Raw genomic sequence first — 20,673 nt, forward strand, 5'->3', positions numbered from 1 at the left:
AATTTCTAGCATTTCAAGAGTCATAACACTTCCTCTAAATACTGCCATAACTACTAAAAAGTTCTTGCATTTTGAGCTGATATCTTACAGAATCAATAATACATTTAAGATGACTATACATATTACAGACTTCAGGACATGAAGTGATTCAAATTTAGTGGCATGAAAATATCCTAATTTATAATTTTTTCCCATGTTTATTTATTTAATTCGAGAGTCAGAGAAAGAGCAGGGGAAGGCCAGAGAGAGAGAGAGAGACAGAGAGAGAGAGAGAGAGAGAGAGAGAGAGAGAGAGAGAGAGAGAATCCCAAGCAATCTCCATGCTACCAGTGCAGAGCCCCACGCAGGGCTCTACCTCAAGAACTGTGAGATCATGGGGCGCCTGGGTGGCGCAGTCGGTTAAGCGTCCGACTTCAGCCAGGTCACGATCTCGCGGTCCGTGAGTTCGAGCCCCGCGTTGGGCTCTGGGCTGATGGCTCAGAGCCTGGAGCCTGTTTCCGATTCTGTGTCTCCCTCTCTCTCTGCCCCTCCCCCGTTCATGCTCTGTCTCTCTCTGTCCCAAAAATAAATAAACGTTGAAAAAAATTAAAAAAAAAAAAAAAGAACTGTGAGATCATGATCTGAGCTGAGATCAAGAATTGGACATCCAACTGACTGAGCCACCCAGGCGCCCTGAAAACATCCTAATTAATCAATTGTTATTTCTTACATACTAATTATGAATAAATACTGAAGATTCTAGATATATACCACCAGTTTCACGAGCAAGTACAGTGCAAACCCGAACCTCTGCAGACAATCCGATAACAGACACTCTAATTTTAGTTGCCTTTAGGGTCTTCATAAAATCCACATAAATGGAGCATTTGGGGGGGAAGAAAAAAAAACATGCAAGAATTAATGTGCTTGAAAAACAAGTTTCTGAAAACTAGTAATAAATTCACTACAGAATTCTCCTCTGGCTTTTATTATAAAGAAATGTACTGATTCTACCTTGATTAGATCATAGATATTAGATGGATCACAAGTTGTGAGGCTGCTAAAGATGATTAGCACTTCTCTACTTGTATGTCCAGGCATGTGTCTACAGAAAGATAAAACATGTTCCAATTAGGAGTAGATTAATTAATTTACCTAGAAAAAATAGTATATGTGGTTTATTTATTTAGACTATTGTTTTAACACCGCAAAGGAATGAATTGCGAGTATACTCTACGTCAATGTAAATTTTTCTAAAGTTAGCTACACAAAAAATTCATTCATTCATTCCATAAATACTGACTGAATACTGTTTTTAGGTTCTGGGGATAGAGTAATAAGCAAGACTGAACAACATTCCTGACATCATGAAGCTTACAAACTAGTAGATTCATTTCATACAAAGTCTAAAGTGTACATTGGAAAGTATGAAAATACCATATAGATCGACTTTAAGGTGTATCTTGACAAGAGTAACATACTTCTTTTTTACACTTATTGATTGACTTATTGATCAATTTATCTATCTATTTATTTACTGAGAGAGTGCACAGCAAGCAGAGGAGGAGCTGAGGGAGACAGAGCATGAGAGAGAGGGACGAAGACTCTTAAGCAGGCTCCACACCCAGCACAGAACCCAACGCAGAACCCAGCATGGGGCTTGATCTTACAATCTGAGCCAAAATCAAGAGTCAGATGCTTAACCAACTGAGCCACCAAGGCACCCCAACATACTTCTTTTTTAAGGCTATAATTTAACCTCATATTTGATTCAGACTCACAATACTCACAAACAGTAATTTTTGTGTATCAATTACACAATAATTCATGGGACTTTAAGATGTGATGAGCTGTTTTCCACTCTACTAAACAGATTTTTATGCTTTTTGGGGGCAATTTTGTCAGTTATTTCTAGCTTTCTTCCTTTTATCTTCATTGTTGGGCTGATTTCATTTGTGGATGTTGCTATTGTGCCTACCTTTAATATGGGTATTACCTCCTCACCTATTTCAAAACTAGAAAAATATCTATTATATAAAAGTACAAAAACCAGGACGGACAATCCAGGAATAAAATATATGAGCTAATACTAACTGAATATTTCTATTAGGGTCTTAGCTACATTCCACATACTTGAACTTGCTGGAAAAGTGTGCTATTGATTTGCAGATATACTACAAAACAAGAAACGTCAATAAATGTACAACAAACTCACAATTAATTTCACATTAAATTCCATATATAATCAATTTTCAAAAAAACATTTTCCATCAACATTTTCTTTGTACTAATACTGCTACAGTTTTAGTTATATTTTTCTAAAATCTTTAAGAATCTATCTTACCAGCTAAAATGTAAAATAAAAATTACAAATCAATACCACACTAAACATCATAAATGACATTAGATATTTCTCTTAATAAGAGTTTCGTTACAGCTCAGTTTATGGACACACATATCAAAACATTATCATCTCAATGCACTCAAAAAGCTTGAAATGAATTATAAATAAAAAAATGTAAAATACCAACTTTAGAGTTTGCATAGCCATGCTTAATGAGTTATAGAGAGATGGTTCTCCATGGCAGGTCATATCTACAGCTTTCTTCAAAGATGTGATGTGTTTCCTTGGGTTTCCTAAAATAGAAATGTAATAATCTACTTATAATAAAATTTTATTATACATTATAGAAATTTGTGTTTTCCCTAAATTTACTTATCCATGTTGTTAAAGAACAGAATCTCAATTTACATTTTTATAGCAAGTGACTCTTTTATGAGGAATGTTTGTTACATAAACTTTTACTTCATATTGAAAAATAGAATAAAAATAATCTGCTTCTATCTATTAGCACACATTTTTTTTTTTTCGAATTTAAGTAGGCTCCAAATCCAACAAGGAGCCCATGACCGGCCTGAACTCACAAAACTCAGATCAAAACCTCAGCTGAGATCAAGAGTCAGATGCTTAACCAACTGAGACACCCAGGTGCCCCAACACACATTTCTTTTTAACATGGGGCTTGAACTCATGACCCTGAGACCAAGAGCTGCATGCTCTACCAACTGAGCCAGCTTGGCGCCCTATTAGCACATACTTTAAATATTATTAAAGTGCTTATTTCATCATTTTAGAAACTCATACATTTTAGCATTTTAACATCTCTGAAATCACACTGTGTCTTACAACCAGTGGCAGCCAGGCAGCATCACTGCCTGGTTACATGTGAACCTATGAATGGCTACTGATATGTTGTACCAACTGCATTACATACACTGTCCTATTCATGTTCAGTTTAACTGCCATTTAAAGTGTTTCTAGGGCCCTGGGAGGCTCAGTCTGTTGAGCATCCGACTCTTGATTTTGGCTCAGGTCATGATCCCAGGGTTGTGGGACTGAGCCCCACATCAGGCTCCGCGCGGAGCACGGAGCCTCTTAAGATTCTTTCTCTCTCTCCCTCTGCCCCTCTCCCCTGCCTGTGCGCTCTCTCTCTAAGATAATGTAATGTAACATAACATAAAGTGTTTCTAAAAAAGGTTATAATGCAAAAGGTGATATTTTTATGTAGAAAGGCAAAGAACAGAGCAGTGAAGTATAAATTTATTATTAGTGAAGCAAAAATGCATTGAGAGAAGAATGACTGTAATTTCCTATTTTTATTCAGGGGATAAAAAAGGAATTTTATATGACCTAAGAAAGGAAGATTTCCACAAATAAACACAGCTGTGTTATCTTCTGTTACTGAAGAAACATCTGAAAAGATGGTCTATTTCATACCAAGCAGTACATATAAAGTGAGGAGAAATTGCCAAGTTCTTGAGAATAGCTATCAGACATGTCAAATTATCAAGGAGCTAGTGTAAAATATAATTTTTTTCTTTTTTTGGTATGAACAATTTACATTATCATCAGATACTATGTCAAAGTTTAACTGCTAGAGTGTTTCCTTCTTGATGGCTCATAAAATAAAGGCATCTTATAAATGATGTAACCTGAGATTCAATGAAATATAGTTAGACATTTTCTATTTCAACACGGTCTTCACTTTAATGAAAACCAAAACATTATTAAGTTGATTTTATCATATAATTCATCCAACTACCTCCATACTGTTGAACAATTCTTCCCAGTTTGTCACTAGTATATTTGTAAAATGAGGCTTTTTCTTTCATAATGTTTCCTAAGTATAAATTACAAGGAACAACCATTTTTATGGCTTTTCCCAAAAATGTTAAAAAATTAATCAGCCCATAAGCACTGTAAGTACCAGTCAGTTTCTCCGTGGTTCAACAAGCAGTATACTGCTTCTCAAACTTCATTCTCCTCATTGAAAAAACATAAAACAACTAAATGTTGTTGAGTGGTTTTGCTTTGTTTTTTGATCATTTGTTTGCCTAAATATTTTTTTTTAAAGTTTATTTCTTTTGAGAGAGAGAGAGACAGAGTGCATGTGGGGGCAGGAGGCAAAGAGAGAAAAGGAGTCAATCCCAACAATCCCAAGCAGGCTCCATGCTGCCAGTGCACAGCCTGACACGGCACTCAATCTTATAAACCGTGAGATCATGACAGAGCTATTTAGTTTTTCTTTTTATTCTGGTATGAATTATCTGTCTTCTTTGTCCATTCATCTCCTTGGAGTTTCTTGGTGTTCTTATTTATCTAAATAGGTTTTAAAATACTAAGCATTTGCCATTATTTAATATATTTTTCAAGTATTTATTCTTGTAATCATAAAATTTAAAAAATGAAAATTACCAGGGCATTGGGATGGCTTAGTCAGTTAAGCACCCGAGTCTTGATTTTGGCTCAGGTCATGATCTCTCGGTTCCTGAGTTCCTGAGTTCAAGCCCTCAGGCAGGCTTTGTACTGTCAGCACAGAGCCTGCTTGGGATTCTCTGTCTCCCTTTATCTCTGCCCCTCCCCTGCCTGCACACATACACACACACACACTCTCTCTCTCAAAAATAAATAATAAAGATTAAAAAAAAAAAGAAATAGTGGTACCTGAGTGGCTCAGTCAGTTAAGCGTCCAACTCTTGATTTCGGTTCAGGTCACGATCTCAAGGTCAAGGGATTGAGCCTCGTGTTGGGCTCCATGCTGAACATGGAGCCTGCTTGGGATTCTCTCTCCCTCTCTCTCTACCCCTCTCCCTGATTAGCATTCTCTCTCCCCCTCTCAAAATAAATAGACGTGAAAGAAAGAAAGAAAGAAAGAAAGAAAGAAAGAAAGAGAAAGAAAGGGAGAAAGAAAGAAAGAAAGAAAGAAAGAAAGAGAAAGAAAGAAAGAAAGAAAGAAAGAAAGAAAGAAAGAAAGAAAGAGAAAGAAAGAAAGAAAGAAATGCAAAGTACCTTACTAGGTCCAAATTCCTCCTTTCATAAGTGAGAAACAAACCTAACAAGTTAAATAATTGGCCACAAGACAAACACCTACCCAGTGGCATGACCAGAACTTAAACCTACATTTCCTGGCTCTCCATCCACTTCTCATTCTACCATACCATACAAAATATTTTGTTCATCTCCTACTATATTGTGAGTACAGGAAAAAAGCCTACTACGTTACTGTCAGTGTGGTTTATAACAGTGATTCTAATCAGAGAGACAAAGTGTGGTTTATAACAGTGATTCTAATCAAGAGGCAAAGGGTGCCCTCAAGAGGCCTATCAGAATATCGAGAGGATTTTTTTAATTAAAAAAAAATTTTAACGTTTATTCATTTTTTAGAGAGAGAGAGACAGAGTGTGAGCAGGGGAGGGGCAGAGAGAGTGGGAGACACAGAATCCGAAGCAGGCTCCAGGCTGTCAGCAGTCAGCAGTCAGCATAGAGCCCAACTCGGGGCTCAAACCCACAAACTGTGAGATCATGACCTGAGCCGAAGTCGGACGCCTAACCGACAGAGCCACCTAGGCTCCCCTCCTGAACTAACTTTTAAGATGATAAAAATCAGTTAGGCATGCCATATAAGCAGAAAAACTGAGTTATTAACAATATCTACAATTCAATTTTTAAACTCTTTATTCTTTAGAGGTTTAAATAAAAAAAAAACCTTTTTTTAATGTTTATTTATCTTTGAGAGACAGAGAGACACAGTGAGAGCAGGGGAGGGGCAGAGAGAGAGAGGGAGACACAGAATTTGAAGCAGACTCCAGACTCTGGGCTGTCAGCACAGAGCCCGACACGGGGCTCAAACCCACGAACTGTGAGATCATGACCTGAGTTGAAGTAGGTCGCCCAACCGACAGAGCCACCTAGGCGCCCCTAGAGGTTTAACTTTTAAAAAATCAATTTTAAGACTAAATGGATTTTTAGAATGGTTACAATAATTTTATCTTAATTCTTTCGAGATAAGACTGTATGAATCTTAAACATTTACATTCACTGCAGTAGTATTCATTACTGTACAGAACTCAATTTAAAACAGTTCATCTTAAATACCAAGAGTTTAATGGAGGATTTAATGGAGGGTTTATTAAGTGTTTCACAATGAGAGTATAAAAGAAGTCTTCATTTTACTTATTAGGCAACCTTATAAACAGGGTTACAAACAAGGTTGAGTAAATAGAGCCAAGTCCTTGAGTCCTGTGAAGGTAATTTTATGCATACCTGAGAGTTCGGTCAGTTTTTCAGCTCTTTTACTCTTTGTTACAATTATTCCAATCTCAAAATAAAAACAAAAATGATCATTAATTTAACAATTTATTTTTTCTTGATAAGAATGTAAATAACCTGAATTAGTAATTACAAAAGAAATAAGAGAAATTTTTCTCATGATGGCTTTTGACATAAATTTAGCTATGATTTCACTGTACATTATTTAATTTCTAGAGTTACTTTACTTTTCATTGACAAATGTACCAGAAACTGGTACACAATCTGGATCACTTAATAATCTACAGAATGTATGCCCAATGTTCTAAAAATAAATTATAATTGGCAGTAATATCAGGAATCTAATTGTGAATTCTATCACTTATCTACATACCTGACTAATAGGATTTTGATCAAAATACTCTTCTACGAAGTATTCCAACAACTGTATAAAGAAAACAAAAACACTAGATAAGGGCAAAATAATAACCATACAGAACATGTTTGGTTAAACCTATTTATCAAGCATCACTTTATGATTTTTAAAAAATGCTTAGTAAAAATATTAAATGAGAATAAGTTTAAAAATATTAAAAATAAAAATCACAACACTAAATAAGCCTGAATTTAAAATGGTAGATGGTGAGACAGAAACAATCTAAACATGGAAAGATCCAATGAAGCCAAACACAGGAGAATGAGCAGAAGTGGGGATGGGTTTTGACAAATTAGGAATAATCTGAATATGTTTATAAGCTGAGGGGACTGGTTTGAATTAAGTCCAGAGACAGTGAAAATTCGGTAAGGAAAAGGGATAACTGACTGACAAAGCAAGATGCTGACTGGAGTAGGAGGATAGAAATTAAGAGCATAAATAATTAGCTATTTTGGCGTATCATTTTTCAAAATGATGTGGTAGCACTTCTACTTATAGTTTATAACTCAAAAAAAATTACATTCTTTAAAAAAATTTCTTCATGGGAATGTACGATATTTACTCAGGGGAAGAGGATAGAAAGAAAAAGAGTGACCAAGTTCCAGGGCACTCCAGCATTTGAAAATTGGAGAGGAGCCTGAGAAGCAAATCAAGAGACTATCTATAACCAAAGTCAAAAGAAGAATGGGTGGGGTGCCTAGCTAGCTCAGTCCTTAGAGAGTGCAACTCTTGATCTCGGGGTCAAGACTTCGAGCCCCAAATCAGGGGTAGAGTTTACTTACAGCGCGCGCGTGCACGCGCACACACACACACACACACACACTAACCAAAAAACAAAAGAGGGACACCTTTCAGGGAGAAGTGGTCAACTGTTTCAGTTTTTGATAAAGATAAAAAGGCACTGAATTTCACATCATGGAGGTTATGGTGGACCTTTAAAATGTAGTCGTGAAGACAACATTCCAATTGGAGTATGTTAAAGAGAGAATGCTGTGGATATTAAACTGTAGAGAGCTGACTAATATTGGAATAAGCGCACACAAATTCACTAAAAGAGAAGGTAAAGGACAAATCTAATCTAGTAAATTTTAAGAACTTGTGTACAAAAAATGGAGCAGAGGATTCTGAAGAAGAATGGCTTCTCCCTCACCCTACTCTTCTGAAGCCCCATTCATGACTCATACAAGTCCCGCGAAATTTCACCAATACACTTGCTTTTGGGAAAAAGTAAAGAGAAGAAGTATTCTTATTTTTTCCCTCTTCTGCCAGAAATTATGAATGCATAGGGAAAGAAATCAAAAACAGACTTTCCTTGTCGGAAGATAACAATTCAAACTTCAGGCTTAATTGGGGGGAAGAGTTCAAAGTATGGGAATATCTCCTCATGGAAATGCATTACATCCTCCCTTCCTTGCCCATTAGTTAGAGTAAACAAGAAACAGGACAACATAATCTCAGAAGAGAAAAACGGATACCCAGAAACCCAAGACAGCCTGCACGCCACCCAAGCTGAGCTCCCTCCTTGCGTGCACACCACTCCATCCCAGCTGCTATTCTCTTAGATCACGGAAAAGTGCATGAAATACAAAACACCCAGGCTAAAATTAAGCATTAGAAAAGAAAAGATGATCCACATAAAAATCTGTTCATGAAGGTTCACAGCAGTATTATTCATAAAGGCCCCCAAAAGTGGAAATAACCCAGTGTTGTATATAATGGAATATCGTTTGGCAAAAATAAAGACATGAAGTACTGAAAAATGCTACAACACAGATGAATCTTGAAAACATTATACTAAGGGAAAGAGTCAGTCACAAAAGATGACATGTTGTATGTTTCCATTTATATCAAATGTTCCAAATAAGAACATCTATAGAGACAGAAAGCACATTAGTGGTTGCCTCGGCCTGAGATGGATTGGGGGAAAACAGAGGGTGACTGTTAAATGGTACGGGGTTTTTTTTTTCTTAGTAATAATAAAAATGCTCTAAAATTGACTGTGGTAATAATGTTGAACAACTGTAAATTTACAAAAAACTTTAACAGTATATTTTAAATAAGTTAATTTTATGGTATGTGAATTCCATCTAATAAAGCTATTATAGTAAAAAAAATTTTTTTATTTTAGAATTCAGTGTCCTTTCCCACATTTAGTATAAATAAAAATGATTTTACTATACCTTTAAAGTACAAGTCAATCTATTTGGCTTTAAATCTTGGTCTTCCATTGTTCTTGATCCATCTACTACCACATAAAGATGACGCATCTACCAAAAAAAAGGTAGACAATTCAAAAATGAAGACAATTTTCAAAAACATTTTTGACCAAGAAATAAAAATGTCATTTACTATTTACATATTATACACACACACACACACACACACACACACACACACACACACACACACACCACCTTTTTTTTTTTAAGAGTCGGGGTATGTGTGGGTGAGCGGGGGAGAGGGGCAAAGGGAAAGGGAGAATGTTAACCAAGCTCCATGCCCAAGGTGGCGCCCAAGGAGGGGCTCAAACTCACAAACCCATGAAATTATGACTTGAGCTGTAATCAAGAGTCAGACACTCAACCAATTGAGGCACCCAGGGAGCCCTCTTAACTTATATTTTTAATATATTCTTTTAAAAGGTCTGTTGACTTAGTATTGTTTATTCTGTCAAGACAAAATGTTTCTGTAACCCAGCTAGTTCTGTCCTGGTAAAGAAAAAAAAAAAAAAAAATAGGGGCATCTGGGTGGCTCAGCTGGTTGAGCATCTGACTTTGGCTCAGGTCATGATCTCACGGTTCATGAGTTCGAGCCCTATAACGGGCTCTCTGTGTCAGTGAAGAACCCGCTTCGGATACTCTGTCTCCCTCTCTCTCTGCCCCTCCTCCACTCGCTCTCTCTCTAAAATGAATAAACAATAAAACAAATTATATAAAAAAATTAACATACCATTCCAAGTCGAACCTGTCCATGGTGCTCAAACACTCTGTTAAAATTATGCAAACATTTTAATAGAATGTCCTTTATTACCCCGAAAATCAATATAACTTTTCAAGTAACCTGAATTTTTTTAGTGAAATAAATTATTAACTTAGGGGATCCACATAATTACAGGCATTTGGATAGTCCCTGAAGACCCAATTCCCTGCTGAGATGCTAGGTTGCTGGTTCCTTCCCCCTATTCAAGAGTTTAAAGGTCAGTTTCCCTGGAACACAGCTGTAATGAAATACTAAAGAGTGGGCATAGGTGGAGAGAAAGACTTAAAGGAGTCAGTTTTACCTTTTATAACACACTTACAAACAGTTTACATACCTTTTTCTCTTTGCTTTGAAGAGAATATCTTCTATTGTAGCTTTAAGTGATCCTGATTCATCTTCTTTAAGAATCTCCCTATAAGGAATAACGACTCATTAGAAAAGAAAAGCTAGGGGCGCCTGGGTGGCGCAGTCGGTTAAGCGTCCGACTTCAGCCAGGTCACGATCTTGCGGTCCGTGGGTTCGAGCCCCGCGTCGGGCTCTGGGCTGATGGCTCAGAGCCTGGAGCCTGTTTCCGATTCTGTGTCTCCCTCTCTCTCTGCCCCTCGCCCGTTCATGCTCTGTCTCTCTCTGTCCCAAAAATAAATAAATGTTGAAAAAAAAATAAAATAAAAAATAAAAAAAAATAAATAAAAAAAAAAGCTAAAAATTTATTAATCCAAAAGAAATGAAAATGTGTATCTGTACAGAGATTTACACATGAACATTCACAGTGGCATTATTTATAAAACCAAATGTTGTAATCAATCTAAATGTCCATCAACTGGTGAACAGAGGAATAAAAACATGGTATACAATATAATGCTATTCAGCAATAAAAAGGAAAGAATTATTGATCTCTGCTACAACATGGATGAACCTTGAAAATATTGTTATGTGAAAGAAGCCAGATGTAAATGACTACATATTATATGATTACACTTATATGAAATATCTAAAAGGGCGAATCCATAGAGACAGAAAGTAGATTAGTAGTTGCCTAGGGCTAGAGGTACGAATGGAATTAATCACAAATGGGCATGAAGGATCTTACTGGGGTGGTGAAAACATGTGTTAAATATATTTTAATAAATGTTTTAGAAAAACCAATCACTGAGGAGTGCCTGGCTCAGTTGGTTAAGTGTCTGCCTCTTGATTTCGGCTCAGGTCATAATCTCACAGGTTAGTAAGTTCAAGTCCTGCGTCGGGCTCAGCACTGACAGCCTGCCCGGGATTCTATGTCTCCCTCTCTCTCTGCCCCTCCCCGACTCATGCTCGAGCTCTCCCTCTCTCAAAATAAATTAACTTAAAACAAATAAATATTAAAAAAAAAAAAAAAAACAACAGTCACTGGAAGAGAGATAAAGCCGTAAAACAACACTGAGAAACAATGTTTAAAAGAGAAAGAGAATAAGAACGCCCTACTCACCATGTCCTTTCATAGCCTCCTTCCCATCGCTTAGTTCTTTCAGGTTCGTCATCCATTTCTTCTCTTAAATGTATTATTCAATATCCTGTAAAAATCACTAGATCGTGAATTTTCTAAAAATATTTGCCACCAAATTCATACATTTCAATTTGAAAAGTAAAGACAGGGAAGCAAACATATAAAGTAAAAAATAAATAAAAACAGAGAATGCAAGATCATTGAATTCTTAGCAATTTATTCACTAATTGTTGTTGAAAATACTTCACAAAATTCTCATGAAACTTTTTCCCATCCTTAGGAAAAAATACAAACATTTATGCACAAATCTGGCACCAATGGAGATAAGCATCTTTTTACAATTTTTAAAAACAAAAATGCATTATAGATGTGTCATAGGATAAGGCCACAGAATTAGAGGAAGTGAGTGAAGGAGTAGATGAAACAAGATCAGCTGCAAATGATCGTTATTATAGCTGAGTGATGGATTCATGGTGATTCACTGTATTACCTGTCCACTTTTGTGTGTGTGAATTTTCTCATTATCAAAAATTTATTTTAAGTAAGCTCTGCACCCAGTGTGGGGCTGGAACTCACAACCTCAAGATCAAGAGTTACATGCTCTATTGACTGAGCCAGGCAGGCACCCCATTATAATCAGAAGTTTTAAAATGAAATTTATTGACAGATCCAACATGGCAGAGAAGGAGGGGGACCCGAAGATCCCTTGTCCGTCAAATACAGCAGTGTTTTGGCCAAAGGACTTTGAATTCCAAAAGTCTGGGCTGCAGAGTGACAGAGCCATCTCCAGGGGCCCACGGGGACAACCTGGCGGGCCACAGGTGGGGCCTCAGGGAATCAATAGCAGGCCCACAGTGGAGGCGGGACCCACCACACCAAACCCTGCTCCTCCACGCCTAGTAACTGCTTATCTACTGGAGCAGAACTGACGTGCTGATGAACCACACAGCCCCTCTTCCAGAACAGTGCTGCCACCGAGATTCCAAGGCACTCAGTGTTTTTGCATTTTCTGATTTAATTCTTGGACAATTCTTATTATACATATATATTTTTTTCTTCCTTTTCTCCTTATTTCTTCCCTCCTCTAGTCTGGTTATTCTGGTTGTTGTTTTGTTTAAGCAGACTTTTTTTTTTTTTTTTTTTTTTTTTTTTTTTTTTTATAAAGTTTTTTTTTTTTTTTTTTTTTAATCTTCTTACTTTTAAAGTTTTATTTTATTTTTTATTTTTTAAAATGTACATCCAAATTAGTAAGCATAGAGTGAAACAATGATTTCAGTAGATTCCTTAATGCCCCGTACCCATTTAGCCCATCCCCCCGCCCACAACCCTTCAAGTAACCCTCTGTTTGTTCTCTATATTTAAGAGTCTCTTCTGTTTTGTCTCCCTCCCTGTTTTTATATTATTTTTGTTTCCCTTCCCTTATTTTCATCTGTTTTGTGTCTTAAAGTCCTCATATGAGTGAAGTCATATGATATTTGTCTTTCTCTAATTTCACTTAGCATAATACCCTCCAGTTCCATCACGTAGTTGCAAATGGCAGGATTTCATTCTTTTTGATTAAGCAGACATATTTGATCTATTCTCTTTATACTTGTTCTATATCTCTTTTTCTGTTTTCCTCCCTCTCTCTCTGGATTAACCCATATAGTTTCTCTGACTGGTCAATTTTATTTTCTCTTCTTTTTCTCCGCCCTGTTGTTTCTCTCTTTGTATGGGATAAGGCCTTTTCCACCAACACCGCCCCCCCCCCAACCCTTTGGTATTTGTTGTTGGTGGTGTTTTGTGGTTTTTCTGTTTTTGTTTTGTTTTGTTTTTTTCTCCAGGGATACTTCAACGAACAAATCAAAGCACACCTGGTGGAGGGCCCAAAACATCACTATGAGTAGGAACATAAAAAAACCACAGTCACAACAACAGAGAGTAAGTAACACACTCCAAAAAACACCTCCTGAACGGCCAGGCCCTGGACAGTGCAGCACCACTCTTTAATGCAGTAGTGCTCACAGGTGCAGGACATATAACAAGCTTTTAAAACACATAAGAGACAAAAAACTAGCCGAAATGATGAAAGGGAAGACTTATGCTCAAAAGAAAATTCCAGGAAAAAAATGACAGGTAAAGAACTGACCAAAACAGATATAAACAATATATCTGACCAAGAATTTAAAATAATAGTCATAAGATTAATCACTGGGCTTGGAAAAAACCATAGAAGACAGCAGAGAATCTATTGCTGCAAAGATCAAGGAACTATTTCTTAGATGAATTAAGAAATGCCGTAAATGAGGTGCAAAATAAACTAGATGTGGTGACAGCAAGGACTGAAGATGCAGAGAGGAGAGTAAGTGAAATAGAAGATAAAATGGAAAAAGTTGAAGCTGAGAAAAAGAGAGATAAAAATTCTAGACCACGAGGGGAGAATTAAAGAACTAAGTGATTCAATGAAAATGTAAACATAATAATATCCATATCATAGGAGTTCCAGAAGAAGAGAGAGAAAAAGGGGCAGAAGGTGTACTTCAACAAATCATAGCTGAGAAATTCCCCAATCTGGGGAAGGAAACAGACATTGAGATCCAGGAGGCACAGAGAACTCCCTTCAGACATAACAGGAATTGATCTTCTACACAACATATCATAGTGAAACAGGCAAAGTATAAAGATAAAGAGAGAATTCTGAAAGCAGCTAGGGACAAATGGGCCTTAACCTACAAGGGTAAGCACAGAAGGGAAGTAGCAGACTTATCTACTGAAACTTGGTAGGCCAGAAGGGAGTGACAGGAAATATTCAATGTCCTGAATAGGAAAAATATGCAGCCAAGAATCCTTTATCCAGCAAGGCTGTCATTCAGAATAGGAGAGATAAAGGTTTCTCCAGACAAAAACTGAAGGAGTTCATCATCACTAAGACAGCCCTACAAGACATCCTAAGGGGAACTCTGTAAGTGGAATGTTGCAAAGACTACAAAGGACGAGAGACATCACCACAAGCATGAAACCTACAGATAACACAATGACCCTAAATCCCTATCTTTCAATAATAATGCTGAATGTAAATGGACTAAATACTCCAATCAAAAGACCTAGGATATCAGAATGGATAAAAAAATAAGACTCATCTATTTTTGCTATTTTTACTATCTCTCTTGCTGTCTACAAGAGACCTATTGTAGACCTGATGACACCTTCAGATTGAAAGTGAGGGTATGGGGAACAATCTATCATGCTACTCGAAGTCAAAAGAAAGCTAGAGCAGCCATACTTATATCAGACAAACTAGATTTTAAACTAAAGGTTGTAACAAGAGATGAAGAAGGGCATTGTATCACTATTAGAGGGTTTATCCATCAAGAAGAGCTAACAATGATAGATGTTTATGCACCCAATATGAAAGCACCCAAATATATAAAACAATTAATCACAAACATAAGCAATCCTATTGATAAGAATGTGTTAATTGCAGGGGACTTTAATACTCCACTCACAACAATGGACAAATCATCTAAACAGAAAATCAGTAAAGAAACAATGGCCCTGAATGATAGACTGGACCACATGGACTTAACAGATATATTCAAAACTTTTCATCCAAAAGCAGCAGAATACACGTTGTTCTTGAGTGCACATGGAACATTCTCCAAGATAGATCACATACTGGGTCACAAAACAGCCCTCAATATATATAAAAGAATTGAGATCATACCATGCACACTTTCAAATCACAATGCTATGAAACTTGACATCAACCACAGGAAAAAGTTTGGAAAACCTCCAAATGCATGGAGGTTAAAGAATATTCTACTAAAGAATGAATGGGTCAACCAGGCAATTAAAGAAAAAATTAAAAAATATATGGAAACAAATGAAAATGAAAACACGACAGTCCAAATGCTTTGGGATGCAGCAAAGGCAGTCCTAAGAGGAAAATACATTGCAATCCAGGTCTATAGCAACAAACAAGAAAAATCCCAAATACAAAATCTAACAGCACACCTAAAGGAACTAGAAGCAGAACAGCAAAGAAACCCCAAGCCCAGCAGAAGAAAAGACATAATAAAGATTAGAGCAAAAATAAACAATATAGAATCCAAAAAAAAAAAAAAAAAAAGTAGAACAAATCAATGAAACTAAGAGATGGTTTTATGAAAAAATAAAACTGATAAACCCCTAACCAGACTTCACAAAAAGAAAAGAGAGAGGCGCCTGGGTGGCTCAGTTGGTTGGGCATCCAACTTTGGCTCAGGTCATGATCTCACGGTTCATGAGTTCAAGCCCCACATCGGGCTCTGTGATGACAGCTCAGAGCCTGGAGCCTGCTCTGAATTCTGCCCCTCCCCTGCTCATGCTCTGTCTCTCTCTCCCTCAACAATAAATAAACATTAAAAAAACCCAAAAATTAAAAAAAAAAAAAAAAAGAAACTTCAAAAAGAAAAGGAAAGAAAAGAAAAGAGAGAGGACCCAAATAGATAAAATCATGAATGAAACTGGACTTACCACAACCAACCCCTCAGAAACACAAGCAATTATCAGAGAATACTATGAAAAATTATATGCCAATAAACTGGACAACTTGCAAGAAGTGGACAAATTCCTAGACATCCACACAGTACCAAAACTCAAAAGGGAAGAAACAGAACATTTGAACAGACCCATAACTAGCAAAGAAATTGAAACAGTTATCAAATATCTCCCAACAAATAAGAGTCCTGGGCCAGACGGCTTCCCAGGGAAATTCTACCAAACATTTAAAGCAGAGTTAATACCTATCCTTCTCAAGCTGTTCCAATAAATAGAAACAGAAGGAAAGCTTCCGTACTCATTCTATGAAGCCAGCGTTACCTGATTCCCAAACCAGACAGAGACTCCCACAAAAAAGAATTACAGACCAATATCCCTGATGAACATGGATGCAAAAATTCTAAACAAGATACTAGCAAATCGAATTCAACAGCATACAAAAGAATTATTCACCATGATCAAGTGGGATTCATTCCTGGGCTGCAGGGCTGGTTCAATATATGAAAATCAATCAATGTGATACATCACATTAAAAAGAAAGGATAAGAACCATATGATCCTGTCAATAGATGTGGAAAAATAATTTGACAAAATTACAGCATCCTTTCTTAATTAAAAACCCTCAAGAAAGTCAGGATAGAAGGAACATACCTAATATATGCTTATATTACCTTATATATTATAAAAGCTTTATGTGAAAAGCCCACAGCTAACATCATCCTCAATGGGGAAAAACTGAAAGCTTTCCCCCTAAGATCAGGAACACAACAGGGATGTCCATTCTCATCAGTGTTGTTTAACATAGCGTCGGAAGTCCTAACCTCAGCAATCAGACAACAAAATGAAATAAAAGACAGCCAAACTAGCAAAGAAGTCAAACTTTCACTTTTTTGCAGACATGATACTCTACATGGAAAACCCAAAAGACTCCACCAAAAAGCTGCTAGAACTGATACACAAATTTGGCAAAGTCACAGGATACAAAATCAATGTACAGAAATCAGTTGCATTTCTATACACCAATAAGCAAACAACAGAAAGAGAAATCAAGAAATCAATCCCATTTACAATTACACCAAAAACCGTAAAATACCTAGGAATTAACCTAACCGAAGATGAAAAGGTCTGTATGCTGAAAACTATAGAAAACTTATGAAGGAAATTGAAGAAGACACAAAGAAATGGAAAAACATTCCATGCTCATGGATTGGAAGAATACATATTATTTAACATCAATATTACCCAAAGCAGTCTACACATTCAATGCAATCCCAGTCAAAATTGCACCGGCATTCTTATCAAAGCTAAAACACAATCCTAAAATTTGTATGGAACCAAAAAAGACCCCGAATAGCCAAAGCAATGTTGAAAAAGAAAACCAAAGCAGAGGCATCACAATCCCAGACTTTAATCTCTACTACAAAGCTGTAATTATCAAGACAGTATGGTATTGGCACAATAACAGACACATAGGCCAATGGAAGAGAACAGGGAACCCAGAATAGGACCCGCAAATGTATGACCAACTAATCTTGGACAAAGCAGGAAAAGAGTATCCAACGGAAAAAAGATTGTCTCTTTAGGAAATGGTGCTGGGAGGACTGGACAGCAACATGCAGAAGAATGAAACAAGATCCCTTTCTTACACCATGCACAAAAATAAACTCAAAATGGATGACCGACCTAAATGCAAGACAGGAAACCATCAAAACCCTACAGGAGAAAACAGGCAACAACCTCTTTGCCCTCAGCTACAGCAATTTCTTGCTCAACACGTCTTCAAAGGCAAGGGAATTAAAAGCAAAAATGAACTATTGGGACCTCATCAAGATAAAAAGCTTCTGCACTGCAAAGGAAACAATCAACAAAACTAAAAGGCAACCTATGGAATAGGAAAAGATATTTGCAAATGACACACCAGATAAAGGGTAAGTATCCAAAATCTATAAAGAACTTACCAAACTCAACATGCGAAAAACAAATAATCCAGTGAAGAAACAGGCAGAAGACACGAATAGACACTTTTCCAAAGAAGATATCCAGATGGCCAATGGACAGATGAAAAGATCCTCAACATCACTCATTATCAAGGACATACAAATCAAAACCACAATGAGATACCACCTCACGCCGGTCAGAGTGGCTAAAATGAACAACTCAAGAAACGACAGATGCTGGTGAGGATGTGAAGAAACGGGAAACCTCTTGTACTGTTGCTGGGAATGTAACTTGGTGTAGCCACTCTGGAAAACAGTGTGAAGTTTCTTCAAAAAATGAAAAATAAAACTACCCTATGACCCAGCAATAGCACTACTAGGAATTTATCCAAAGGATAAAGGAGTGCTGATTCATAGGGGCACATGTACCACCATTTTTATAGCAGCGCTTTCAACAATAGCCAAATTACGGAAAGAGCATAAATGTCCATCCATTGATGAATGGCTAAAGAAGATGTGATTTATATATACAATGGAATACTACTTGGCAATGAGAAAGAATGAAATCCTGCCATTTGCAGCAATGTGGGTGGAACTGGGAGGGTATTATGCTAAGTGAAATAAGTCAATCAGAGAAAGACAGATATCATATATTTTCACTCATATGTGGAACTTGAGAAACTTAACAGAAGGCCATGGGGGAAGGGAAGGGAAGGGGGAAAAAATAGTTACAAACAGAGGGGGACCAAGGGAAACTATAAGAGACTCTTAAATACAGAGGACAAACTGAGGGTTGATGGGGGGGGGGGGCGGGTAAGGGAGAGGGAAAAATGGGTGATGGGCATTGAGGAGGGTACTTGCTGAGATGAGCACTGGGTGTTGTATGTAAGCGATGAACCATGGGAATTTACTCCAAAAACCAAGAGCACACTTTACACATTGTATGTTAGCCAATTTGACAATAAATCGTATTAAAAATAAATAAATATGGGAATGCAAGCTGGTGCAGCCACTCTGGAAAACAGTATGGAGGTTTCTCAAAAAACTAAAAATAGAATTACCCTACGACCCAGCAACTGCACTACTAGGCATTTATCCAAGGGATACAGGTGTGCTGTTTTGAAGGGACACATGCACCCCCATGTTTACAGCAGCACTATCTACAATTGCCAAAGTAGGGAAAGAGTCCAAATGTCCATCGATGGATGAATGGACAAAGAAAATGTGGTATATATATACAATGGAGTATTACTTGGCAGTCAGAAAGAATGAAATCTTGCCATTTGCAACTACGTGGATGGAACTGGAGGGTATTATGCTAAGCAAAATTAGTCAGAGAAAGACAAATATCATATGACTTCACTCATATGAGGACTTTAAGAGACAAAACAGATAAACATAAGGGAAGGGAAACAAAAATAATATAAAAACAGGGAGGGGGACAAAACAGAAGAGACTCATAAATATGGAGAACAAACTGAGGGTTACTGGCGAGGTTGTGGGAGGGGGGGATGGGCTAAATGGGTAAGGGGCACTAAGGAATCTACTCCTGAAATCACTGTTGCACTATATGCTAATTTGGGTGTAAATTTTTAAAAATAAAATTAAAAAAATAAAAATAAACAAAATAAAATGGAATTTTTTATAATTTTTTTAATGTTCATTTTATTTTTGAGAGAGAGACAGAGCACGAGCAGGGGAGGGGCAGAGAGAGACAGAAACACAGGATCCAAAGCAGGCTCTAGGCTCTAAGCCGTCAGCACAGGACCCAATGGGGGGCTTGAACCCACAAACCGTGAGATCACGGCCTGAGCCAAAGTCGGTGCTTAACCAGTTGAGCCACCCAGGCACTCCTGAAATTTATTATTTATAAATGGTAAAGGCTTATGGCTCAAAATTCAAAAAAGGACACAATATTAAAATTATATTATTATCTCAACTATTGAAAAAAATAAAGAGTGAGAGCACATGCACGTGAGTGGGGGCAGGGGCATGGAGGGGGCTAAAAGCACAGAGCCCGACACGGGACTCAATCTCACAAACTGAGCTCATGACCTCAGCCAAAATCAAGAGTTGGATGCTTAATGGACTGAGCCACCCAGGCATCCCCATATTTTTGTATTTTTCATATAAGCATGTATTTCTTTAATAATCAGGGATAAAACGGGTAATGGGGGGTAATCTATTAACCATAACCAAGTAATAAAACATCCTAGTCACTTCTACACTCCCCTCCTCCCCAGTGGAATCTCCATGCCTACCCTACACTTTCACTATCAGCTTCCTTCTTTCATAAATGAAAGATCAAAGGAATCCTAAGGGCTAAGAAGACATTAAGGACAAAACAAATCCCACCACTGGCAGAGGAAAAATTAATTTCTGTAATACGGATCATATGCAAGACCTTACACCCCACTCACACTATATATATTATATATATATAATATATATTTAAATTTTTTAATGTTTGTTTATTTTTGAGAGAGAAAGAGTGTGAGAGGGAGAGGGGCAGAGAGAGAGGGAGACACAGAATCCCAAGCAAGCTCCTGGTTCTGAGCTGTCAGCACAGAGCCCCAGGTGGGAGTGGAACTCATGAACCGAGAGATCATGACCTGAGTGGAATTTGGACACTTAATCCACTAAGTCACCCAGGCGCCCCTCCACTTACACTATAGAAAAATACATTTTAAGATCTAAAGAACTGATCTATAAATGGGCTTCTGGAATTAAAATCTATTGACAAGTTGCAAAC

General features: G+C 37.2%; 1 protein-coding gene across 5 annotated transcripts in view; it reads right to left on the bottom strand.

Annotated features, from left to right (window-relative positions):
* Nucleotides 1-20,673, bottom strand: part of LOC121014789 (general transcription factor IIH subunit 2) — a 35,588-nt gene that overhangs the window by 13,633 nt on the left and 1,282 nt on the right. For all 5 annotated transcript variants that reach the window (XM_040451387.1, XM_040451383.1, XM_040451407.1 and 2 more), the window contains exons 2-10: nt 11,449-11,533; nt 10,318-10,395; nt 9,954-9,990; nt 9,185-9,271; nt 6,963-7,013; nt 6,584-6,638; nt 2,511-2,616; nt 994-1,084; nt 751-838 (exon numbers count right to left, since the gene is read on the bottom strand). In XM_040451387.1, coding sequence (XP_040307321.1) covers nt 751-838; nt 994-1,084; nt 2,511-2,616; nt 6,584-6,638; nt 6,963-7,013; nt 9,185-9,271; nt 9,954-9,990; nt 10,318-10,395; nt 11,449-11,504 — 649 coding nt within the window. In that variant the 5' untranslated portion in view covers nt 11,505-11,533. The remainder of the gene's footprint in view (nt 1-750; nt 839-993; nt 1,085-2,510; nt 2,617-6,583; nt 6,639-6,962; nt 7,014-9,184; nt 9,272-9,953; nt 9,991-10,317; nt 10,396-11,448; nt 11,534-20,673) is intronic.

The sequence above is a fragment of the Herpailurus yagouaroundi genome, unplaced genomic scaffold (genome assembly GCF_014898765.1).
Source record: "Herpailurus yagouaroundi ecotype Mexico unplaced genomic scaffold, PumYag 29, whole genome shotgun sequence".
NCBI lineage: Eukaryota > Metazoa > Chordata > Mammalia > Carnivora > Felidae > Herpailurus > Herpailurus yagouaroundi.